Source organism: Triticum aestivum, chromosome 2A (genome assembly GCF_018294505.1).
Source record: "Triticum aestivum cultivar Chinese Spring chromosome 2A, IWGSC CS RefSeq v2.1, whole genome shotgun sequence".
NCBI classification, from domain to species: Eukaryota; Viridiplantae; Streptophyta; class Magnoliopsida; order Poales; family Poaceae; genus Triticum; species Triticum aestivum.
This window is the reverse complement of record NC_057797.1, coordinates 10,309,260-10,320,767: the sequence shown is the minus strand read 5'-3', so window position 1 is coordinate 10,320,767 and position 11,508 is coordinate 10,309,260. Positions and strand designations below refer to the sequence as shown.

Genomic DNA, 11,508 nt, shown 5'->3' with positions numbered 1-11,508 from the left:
CGGATCTCAGGTAGGAGATCCCGAACTGTGCGTCTAGGATCGATGGTAACAGGAGGCAGAGGACACGATGTTTTACCCAGGTTCGGGCCCTCTTGATGGAGGTAAAACCCTACGTTCTACTTAATTAATATTGATGATATGGGTAGTACAAGAGTAGATCTACCACGAGATCAAGGAGGCTAAACCCTAGAAGCTAGCCTATGGTATGATTGTTGTATATGGAGTTGTATATCCTATCGACTAGCCTAGCCCTGGTTTATATAATGCACCAGAGGCCTAGGTTAACAAGAGTCCTAGCCGAATAGGCCGGTGGGGAGAAGTCCTTGTCTTAATCGCCAAGTCTTGTGGAATCTTCCTTGTATGCAGCAGCCGTCCGAACTGGCCCATGAGTATACGGCCACAGGGGTCCTCGGCCCAATCTAATAGATCGGGAGACGACATCGTGAGTACCCCCTAGTCCAGGACACCGTCAGCGGCCGTTATGGTCGACGCTGCAGCAGCCAGATTCGAGGGAGAACGCCACTGCTAGGTGGGTTGACAGAGAGGGACGGACGGCTTCGGAAGCGGTGGTGTGCGGGAGGGCGGCTGGGGAGGAGAGAACGCAAGGACGCCCCGCCGCCGCCAACAGACGCACTTGCGAAGCCTGCGGCGGCCGCCGGCGACGGCGGAGGGGGTAAGAGGGGGCGGAGGGCCTGGGCCGGGGCTAGGGATTCGCCCCCGAGTCGCCCAAGAATGGAGATGCGGGGGGAGGAGAGCGGTGGGTTACTCGAATATATTTAATAAATATTGAACTATGTTCGGCTCACTGACTATCTTTAACGAGATATGCACATGACACCGCTAAGAGAGTTAGAAAAGCTCATAACTCATGCATCAAGTTCCACAAACCTATCAATATTGAAGAGGGAAGTGGACTTGTTTGCCATGATAGAAGATGAGTCGCCTCAACAGTTATATACTAGACACAACGATCTTGTGGTTGAGTTCAAAGGATACAAGTGTGATTGGGTGAATGATGTCTTTGTTGCTGAGAATTGGCTCCCGTCAATTATTCCAACTTATGCAAGCATGGTATTCCACACTGAACAAGAACGAGATTAATACCGGACACTCACCTCCGATGATGTTCTCGCTATGGTTTGTCACTCATAGCAACATGGCAAGGACCGTTGAGAAGATGTGTGCTAATGCTCTATGAAACCTTTGACCCAAAGCCAATCTCGTACAAGTTCAACATTGAGCAGAGAATAAGAAGAAAGTCAACCTACTCCAACGAGGAAGGAATGAATAAGATGACTCTCATAGGGAAAACATATGGCAAGATGATGGGCAAGAAAAAAGGTCAAGGGAGTAAGAGTTACTCCAACAAGAACAAGAAGGCCGTTGATATGTATTGATACCATTGTGGCAATCTGGATCAGGGCAGCCCTCGTAGCTACAGTACCGAAAATATCTACATTATATAAAGGATCGTAGAGCCACGTCCCAGGCCATGGCCTCAGGGTGGACGACACGAGCGGTCTTTCGGACCGGCTCGTGGCCCGCTCAGTCCTGGCCAGCTCGGGCCTAGCTCGCTCAAAAAATCGGCCGGTCCTAGCTCAGCAATCCGGCCCGACAAAGCTTCGGTCCGGTCTGGGCTTTAACCAAGCCGACCGAGTGGACCGAAGAACATGGCGGGGGCGTGACCGGGGCATGGCGAGAGCGTGGTGGGGCGTGGCGGGGGCGTGGTGAGGGCGTGGCGGGGGCGTGTCGGCCCAGGCATGGCGGGGGCGTGTCGGCCCAGGCATGGCGGGGGCTGAAGAAACTATCGCCGTTTGTGTCCGCCGCCGCGGGGGCCGTCGTCCGCGCGGCCACTGGACTCGCTGGCCACGGGAACTATGTCCACTGGACACGCCCCACTCGGATCTGTTGTATGCACCAACGAACACGACGTGGGGGGTCCTGCATCGCCGCATCGGGCATGGTCTTTTTCATCTCCGTCCACCGGCCGTCGTGCCAAATTCATCGACGATGAGCTCGCTGTGGTTATCTTCTTGGCTCCTCTAGCTTCCTCTGGATCTTCCAAAGCTGCCTGACATCTCCACGACGAGCCCCGCTGCCTCCAGCGCCCTCCCTACATTGATATGCTTCGGCGCATGCTCTGTGGTGAACTCCGGCCGGTCCAAACGAACCGCTTGGTCCGGCTCGGGCTTCATCCCTGCCGGTCCGGTCCCTGCAAACAGGACCGCGACGCTGCTCGGTCCGGTCCGGTCCGGACCGCCGACGGCCGGTCCAAAGGACGGCTCGGTCAGGGACCGGACTGGCCCGGACCGTGTCCACCCTGACCATGGCCCCAGGCTACGGCCTTGATGCCAATAATGCTTTAAAGAATGACAAGAAAGAAAAGAAGGACAGTGCGGGAATGGTGGGAGGGGAGCTGCCTAGGTCGACTTTGAGATCCGCAAGGGATCATGCGCGTGGGGCCCTCGCCGCGGTGCTTTGCCAGTTCTTCGATATCCTCAATATTTTGAATTTAAACTGGTTTCCTTCTCTAAAATTTGGCTAATTTTGGGGAGGCGCTACTGTGGGAAGGATCCCGGCGCATTGTAGTTCACATAATCAAATCTAATTCTGTAGACGCATACTGTGATCTCAACCGAGAATCTGGGATCTCTCATATGTTTAGTCGAATGTTATATAATCACTCCATAAAATACATTACGTGGCCATGCCAATACATACGTTTCTCATGTATCAGAAAATACAACAAGAGTTAAATTACACAAGTTTTCAATCAAAATTAAATTGGCTCTCCGCGTCGCTTCCTCCCTGGCAAGGTACTACCTTCATGTGTATCCTGAGCATGACTTGTAGCAAAACAAGCAAATGAATTATGAGGTGGTATCCTTGATTCCCATGAAACTATAATAAAGTCTCCTTTTGGTCTAACAGTAGGGTCTGTTAGAAGTTCCCCAAATGTCACACTTGGCAGTTTCTTGCTTGAAACATGATTTGTATAAGGTCTCACACTAAGCGGATCCAAAGCAAGGTCCGTTACAACCACTGGATGGCCTTGTTGTATAAGTATGGCTTGGTCGACACTACTATATCTGGAGAGGTTTCTTTTAACATACCTTGTCCCCTTGTCCAATATTCTACGCCAAAACTGAACATCGAGATTCTTTCTCAACATATCCGCGAACACATTTGTTGAGGTAAGTGAACATTGCGCACCGTGCACTAACATGGCAAATTCATCTGCTATTTGTACCAGCCGTGGATGTTCTGCACGGTCCACACTTCCGAATGCCAGTGTCTTGAAAAGGTACCTCAACTCATCATAAGACATAGCAGTAAGGAAAATGGGGTTCACCGACCCAAACCGGGCTAATCTCTTAAGTTTACTTATGATGATGATCTTGCTTCCTTTGCCCTTTCTTATGAAAAACGAGTGAAATCTTTTCCACTCATCGTCATCTACATCAGAAGCAAACTCAATAACTACCAACATCATACCTTCCATAGTCCTTCCATGGTCAAGTATCGTCAAGAGGCTATCTCCATTCAATTGCAAAATAGAGGAGAAGCGTGAGCGAACCCTTTCGTCGCCACACACATGAGCAACCAATGTTTTCTTTCCAACTCCAACACCACCTATGATCGGAAGAACTGCCAGTGCATGATTACCTAGAGGGTCGTTGTGCTGCAACAAGAAGCTCAAGAGCTTTTGCTTCTCAGTGTGTCGGCCGAACATGAAGTTGTCGGTGTAAAGATAAACATCATATGGCCTACGAGACATGCGCTCGCATCCACCGAGAAGAACAATAAATTCTGCCATGTTAGCAATAGCAATTTCTAAACTTTGCAAGGCGTCATGTGACTCGAGGCGTGTGGCCTTATCATTTGTTGTTCGAGAGCGCTTGGCTAAATATAATCCACTTCCAGATGAGTCATTAATGCTAACCTCGTCGAAGGCTGCACTTTCTTGGAGGTCATGGTACCTCGAGTTGTCCAGCGCACCATATCCTCGGTACATGACCTCTGAGAGCGTCTTGAGCTGCATCATCATCCCAGAGTTGGTTATGTATCGTGTGTCTGCCTCCTCAACGATGGTGCCAGCTCTCATCAGCAGGTGTTGTAACCTCTCCAGCACCTTCTCCTTCTCTGATTGGGCATGCCTCAAGGAGTTGCACTTGTTCATCAGGAAGGAGATGAATTGGCTCACGAGTTCACCTACAACTGCAGACATGGCAACCTCCATGGCCAGGATTGATGGTGTAAGTTGTTGGCCGTCTGTGGACAAATTTAACTAGACTGGCCTCTGCCAAGTCTTGCAGAGCCTATTGGCAAAATAGAAAAGTCTCAAGGGATGATTTGACTACAGCAAGTGGGTTGGTGACACACGCATACTTGTCTAGTTTAATTAAATGTCCAAAGATGTGACAAGGAGAAGCCAACTTTCCAAGCAGCATGAAAAAAGTTGGCCAATATTTCTAATACTCACGGTAGGTAGGTAGGTCCAAATTGATTATGGTTCCATACAAAATGTATATTTTATTATCTTTCGTGGACTCCTTTTACATTTTACATGTGAGGGAATTACTGGCATCACAATACCTTGCAGTCAAGTTTGACCATGGAAATTGTTTAAGCTTTTCCAGATGAACTTTGTGGAGAAAGCAGAACACTTCATTGGCAAGGTAATGGTATGCGGTCTTTATCTTTGTCAGTGGTTAGTCTGTACGTGAGTAGTTATCTTGTGCTAAAAAACTCTTGCATCTTGTGCATTCTTGAAATTTCAGGCTTGACCTGATGTTGATCTCCACAACGCTAAAACTGGAATGAATAATAGTATGATGTCTGGCACTGCAGCAACGACTCATGTGCCGCAGCTCAGCTGTGTCAGCAGAGAACTCATCATCGTCACCTGGACTCCCATGTACATGAGTACTAATCATGTAAAAACTATACCACGTTATATTTTAAAACGGAGGGAGTATATAGCTTTTCCGGTACCATGCATGGAGTTACATAGCTGATTGCGGGCTTATAAGCCAACTTTAGTTAGCATCAACTTTAGTAATGCTAGTCTGGACTGTGTGATGATGATAATTTGCACATAACTCTTTCTTGTTTTCTAATTTATGTTTCATTAGTAAGCCAAGCTTCTGACATTCTCTGTGACAAGAGAGTGACCCAAAAGCTAAAAGGCAAGTTCTATAGGACGGCGGTTCGACCCGCAATGTTGTATGGCACTGAGTGTTGGCCGACTAGAAGGCAACATGTTCAACAGTTAGGTTAGCCGTAGATACGCATGTTGAGATGGATGTGTGGACACAAAGGAAGGACTGGCTCCGGAATGATGATATAAGCAGAAATAGAGTTGCGGTAGCACCGACTGAAGAGAAGCTTGTCCAACATCGTCTGAGATGGTTCGGTCATATTCAGCACAGGCCTCCAGAAGTGTCAGTTCATAGAGGACGGCTAAAGCGTGCCGATAATGTCAAGAGAGGTCGGGGTAGACCGAACTTGATATGAGAGGAGTCCGTAAAGAGGGATGTGAAGGACTGCAGTATCACCAGAGAACTAGCCATGGACAGGGTTCGTGGAAGCTTGTTATCCATGCCAGAACCATGAGTTGGTTGCGAGATCTTATGGATTTTACTTCTAGCCTACCTTAACTTGTTTGGGACTAAAGGGTTTGTTGTTGTTGTTGTTTCATTAGTAAGCCACTGTACTGTAGGGCTACTGAATAGCAAAAATTACAAAGCTGAACATGGTTCCACGTGCACCCATGTTAAAAGTAATTTTGTAAAAAATACTAGTAAAATTTTAAAAATTCTGAAATTTTGGGATATCAAACTTGGTCAACCATTCTACGCATGATGTGAATTTTTGTGGAACCATGGTAACCTTTTTATATTCACTATTGAACGTGGATTTGGTGAATATGGTTCCACATGAACCCCCTATGAATAGTAATTTGAAAAAATAATAGAAAAAATCTGAATTTTTATATGGACGACCGGTATACTTGCACATGAAGTTTCACAAAGAAATGACATCCGTGGGATTCTGGAAAAAAATGACAAAAAAACTCTGTTTGATGAATAGTACTGTCTGAATTGTATTTTCTTCACTAAGAATACCACAGTGTCAATAGTAGCAGTAGGTTATCTAAGAAGAGCAAGAGGGGTTGTTGGAGGATAAAACATATAAATTCATTGTATGTCAGTTGAGTTGGAGGATAAAACATAGATTTAATTGAATTGTCATGTATCAAAAAATTACAACATGAGTTACATAACAAGTTCTGAAATAAAACTAGATTGGCACTCCTTGCCGCTTCCTCCCGGGCAGGGCACTACTTTGATGTGTATCCTGAGCATGACTTGTAACATAATTAGGAAATGATTTATGAGGGGCTATCCTTGATTCCCATGCAATTAGAGTGAAGTCTCCTTTCGGTCTAACACTAGGATCTGTTATAAGTTCCCCAAATGTCCCACTTGGCAATTCCGTCTTGATTGAAATATTATCACTATAAGGTTTCATGCTAAGTGGATGCAAAGCAATGTCTGTTATGTCCACTGGATGGCCTTGTTCTATACGCATGGTTGGGTTCACACCATAAATGGAGCGGTTTCTTTTAACCATTCTTGCCGCCTTGTGCAATATACAATGCCAGAACTGAATATCGAGGTTGCTTCTCAACACATCCGTGAACATATTTGTTGCAACAAGTGAAATTTGCGAACTGTGGATCACCGTTGCAAATTCATTTGCTATTTGTACTAGCCGCGGATGTTCTGCTGGCTCTACACTTCCGAAGGCGAGTGCCTTGAAAAGGTACGTCAACTCATCATGAGATAGCGCACTTAGTAAAATTGGTTTCACCGTTCCAAACCGGGCTATTCTTTTAAGCTTACTTACAATGATCATCTTGCTTCCTCTGCCCATTCTTATGAGAAATGAGTGAAAAAAATTCCAGTCATCATCACCTACATCAGAAGTGAACTCAATAACTACCAACATTATCCCAATCATGGCCCTCCCATCACCAAGTATCCCCAAAAGGCTGTCTCCATTCAAGTGCAAAATAGAGGAGAAGCGTGAACGAACCCTTTCATCGCCACACACATGAGCAACCAAAGTTTTCTTCCCAACTGCGACACCACCTATGAGCGGAAGAATGGCTAATGCATGATCACCTGAAGGATCGTTGTGCTCCAACAAGAAGCTCAAAAGCTTTTGCTTTTCAGCGTGTCGGCTAAACATGAAATTGTCGGTGTAAAGATAAACATCATATGGCCTACGGGACATGCGCTCACATCCACCCAGAAGCACAACAAACTCTGATATGTTTGCAACAGCAATTTCTAAGCTTTCCAAAGCACCATGTGAGTCGAGGCCCATGGCCTTGTTGCCTTTATCTGCTGTTGTTCGAGAACGCTTGACTGGAATGATTAAATACAAACTGCTGTAGACGAGTCGTTGCTGCTAACCTCGTCGAAGCTGGCACCGTCTTGGAGGGCTCGGTACCTCGAGGCATCCAGGAGGCTGTGACCTCGGTACATGGCCTCCGAGAGCATCTTGAGCTGCATCATCATCCCGGAGTTTGTTATGTATCGAGTGTCCGCCTCCTCGACAATGGTGCAAGCTCTCATTAGGAGATGGTGCAACCTTTCCACCATCTTTTCCTCTGACTGCGCATGGCTTGAGTGGTACTTGTTCATCAAGAAGGAGATGAACCGGCCCAGAAGTTCACTTGCAACTGCTGATACGGCAACCTCCATGGCCGGGATTGACGAGGTAAGCTGATGGTCGGTCTTTGGACAAATGTAACAAGATGAGACTGCCAAGTCCTGAAGAGCTTAGCAAAATATAAACTGCTCCACGCAGCCTGTTTTGTTTAAACAAAGAATCGCTGGACGACTGGGTGGGTGGGTGAGTGGGTTGGTGGCTGGGTGACCTGGACCTGGAGCAGTCAACTTTTCAAGCAGCATGGAAAAGAATGGACCGACCAGTATTTGACTATCTGTAATATTCATGGTAGGTCCAAATCCATTATTCCGCCTTGCAAAAATATATATTTAATCATCTTTGCACTCTTCTTGACTTCTTTTAAATTTTACACACGTGGGAATTTGCTTTTTTTTTTCAGAAGCAGCGCACAAGTCATCGTCAAGGAAACGATATGATCGTAAGTGATGATAGGAACCACAGCTCCATGGTTCAGTAATCTTTTAGAGGCACATTTGCTCTTTTGGTTTCTTGAGAACCCAATCAGTTTCTCTGTGGTCCAATTTGCGCCAGTTCAGTCTTTAATCGAAAAGCATGCAAACAACGCACACCGCTGAGCGGTTGCTCTATGTGGTTCTTAATCACCAATTTGTCCTTTTGATATTTTACATAAGAGACACCTCATTTCCCATATCCTCCATGTTGTACATCCAGCGCAGGTTACTCATGAAGACTATTGCATCCTCATCTTCCAGAACAAAAAGAGAGGTGAGCTCTTATTTATTTCAGCCTTTATGAATCTCATCTATTTTTGAACAGTTTGTTGTGCCGGTTCATTTTTCTGCATCTATTTGAGTTTTCAATCGCCTTTGCTTGGCTGATATATCTACAAACAATTCAAGGTCATTGCTTATGATCCATGATGCTGCAATTAAAAATAAAAGGAAATAGAAATCAATGCACGAAAAAACAGAGAAACAATTCAAGGTCATTGCCTGATGCATATGATACATAATGCTTTGCCCAGATAGAGGCTCTCCGCCCAGGATGCGGTATTCCTTTGCACCTCATGCAGTGCCATCGTGTCCGTGGGGGGGAGGCACCAAGCTAGGTCGACTACCAGCACCTCAAGGGGTAGCATGCAGAGGCACCTTGCCCGCGGCGACATGCATGGTGTTCCTCATAGATGCAATTTGCTGCTGCGAGCGGTGCTCTGTTCTTCGAGATCCTCGGTAATTTGAATAGACCAGTTTAGATTCCCGAATCTTAGAAAAATATTGTCCGGTTGAGGCTCTGGCCCTGGAATTATCCGACCCAGTGCCTAGTAGATTTCGTAATCTAACCCTATCATTGAAATTGGCAACAGGTCTTTGTGGCATCCAAATCAAAACAACAACACTACGCAACACAGAGCTTCTTATATATACTAGATGACCCGTTGCGTTCCTGGCGCAAGGACCTAAATTTATCCGGAATTCATTATCCTAGTAAAAATCATCTTAGTTTTTCCCCCGCAAAAAAAAAAGCATCTTAGTTTAGCTGACATTCACAAGCTTACTGTCTTTTATTTCAGTTGAAAATAGTACGTACTGCTTAAGTCTTTCTGAAGGCGCAAACATGATTCACAACAGATTTAAACAAACGCTTCAAGATCATGACATCAGTGAGAAGAACATTTCGGAAAAGGGCCATCCCGGAGGTGACTTGTTTTTTGGAAACGTCAATGTGGGCGTGGGGGGAGGGGGTGGGTGGGGAGGGAGGGAGGGTTACATTGAACTGAATTAAGTTTTTGCGAAGCAAGCATTTTACCTCGAGGAGAATAAAATTCAGTCTCTACAACCACATAGTTAAGTATGAGAGAATATTAGCGATCCGAGCATCCCAATTTTTCCGAAGAATAAGCAATGTCATGAAAGTTTGTAGATGGGGCGGGAGGTGTGCTGGCACGTTGCTATGGCAGTTTGATTCAATTCCAGTAGCACGCTAAACAACTTTTGCGGCACGGCACTGAAGGAATAGGTGAGAGCAAGTTTCTGTGACTTGGAGACACATGTCGCAGAGTCAAGTAAGGTCTTGTTGTGCAAATTTTGACCTTTGTTCAACCTATCATTGTGTATTGGCCATCCAAAAATATTTACTTTATTGGGTACCCTTGAGGAAAAAACTAGAAAGAGTGTACGATCATTAATTGTATCAACTAGACCATGCTGATTTTGGTTGTGAGTGCAGAGAGGTGGGAAAGTAGTGGAGTGGTACAGGTAGTAGCCATCTATCTATCCAAACGAACGTGGATTTTTCATCTATCTATCTAAGTAGGAGACCTTTTCACTGAGAGACTGGAAATGACGAATCATTCAGAATCTACTACTTCCATGATAAAAAAAAGTGAATGTAAGAACTTTTTTTTTTGAATTTTCACGGCGGGGCGGGGGGGGGGGGGGGGGGCTCCCCCACCTGAATCTATTGATATATCATGTGTTGGGAACGTAGTAATTTCAAAAAAGTTCCTACGCACACGCAGGATCATGGTGATGCATAGCAACGAGAGGGTAGAGTGTCGTCCACGTACCCTCGTAGACCGTTAAGCGGAAGCGTTATGACAACATGGTTGATGTAGTCGTATGTCTTCACGATCGACCGATCCTCAGTACCGAACGTACGGCACCTCCGCGTTCAGCACACGTTCAGCTCGGTGACGTCCCGCGAACTCACGATCCAGTAGAGCTTGGGGAAGAGTTTTGTCAGCACGACGGCGTGCTAACGATGTTGATGAAGCTACCGCAGCAGGGCTTCGCCTAAACACCGTTACAGTATGAACGAGGTGGATTATGGTGGAGGGGGGCACCACACACGGCTGGGAGAGATCTTTGTGATCAACTTGTGTGTCTAGAGGTGCCCCCTGCCCCTGTATATAAAGGAGCAAGGGGGAGGCCGGCCGGCCCTTGTTGGCGCGCCTAGGAGGAGGAATCCTCCTCCTAATAGGAGTAAGATTCCTCCCTTTCCTACTCCTACTAGGAGGGGGAAAGGCAGGAAGAGAAAGAGCAGGAAAGGGGGCGCCCCCCCCCCCCTCTTCTAGTCCAATTCGGACAGGGGGAAGGGGGTGCGCTGCCTGCCCTAGGCCGGCCCCTCTCTCTTTCCCTTATGGCCCAACAAGTCCCATTAGTCCCCGGGGGTTCCGATAACCCCTCCGGTACTCCGGTAAAATCCTGATTTCACCCGGAACTATTCCGATGTCTAAATGTAGGCTTCCAATATATCAATCTTTATGTCTCGACCATTTTGAGACTCCTCGTCATGTATGCGATCACATCCGGGACTCCGAACTACCTTCGGTACATCAAAACATATAAACTCATAAAACAGATCGTCACAGAACTTTAAGCGTGCGGACCCTACGGGTTCGAGAACTATGTAGACATGACCGAGACACGTCTCCGGTCAATAACCAATAGTGGAACCTGGATGCTCATATTGGTTCCTACATATTCTACAAAGATCTTTATCGGTCAAACCGCACAACACTGTATGTTGTTGTCTTTGTCATCGGTATGTTACTTGCCCAAGATTCGATCGTCGGTGTCCAATACCTAGTTCAATCTCGTTACCGACAAGTCTCTTTACTCGTTCCGTAATACATCATCCCGTAACTAACTCATTAGTTATCATGCTTGCAAGGCTTATAGTGATGTGTATTACCGAGAGGGCCCAGCGATACCTCTCCGACAATCAGAGTGACAAATCCTAATCTTGATCTATGCCAACTCACAAGTACCATCGGAGACACCT

The 11,508-nt window shown here is 46.3% G+C and overlaps 1 protein-coding gene and 1 pseudogene across 1 annotated transcript; both read right to left on the bottom strand.

Moving 5' to 3' along the window:
- Positions 1-2,779: 2,779 nt before the first annotated feature.
- LOC123184226 (uncharacterized) lies at positions 2,780-4,240 on the bottom strand. The gene has a single exon (XM_044596380.1). It carries the CDS (start codon positions 4,238-4,240, stop codon positions 2,780-2,782), a length of 1,461 nt encoding a protein of 486 aa, XP_044452315.1.
- Positions 4,241-6,303: 2,063 nt separating this feature from the next.
- LOC123184225 (uncharacterized) lies at positions 6,304-7,792 on the bottom strand (annotated as a pseudogene).
- Positions 7,793-11,508: the final 3,716 nt, after the last annotated feature.

Excerpts from the sequence above, each read along its gene's own strand:
- LOC123184226 (XM_044596380.1), bottom strand. The coding sequence starts at position 4,240 with ATGGAGGTTGCCATGTCTGCAGTTGTAGGTGAACTCGTGAGCCAATTC.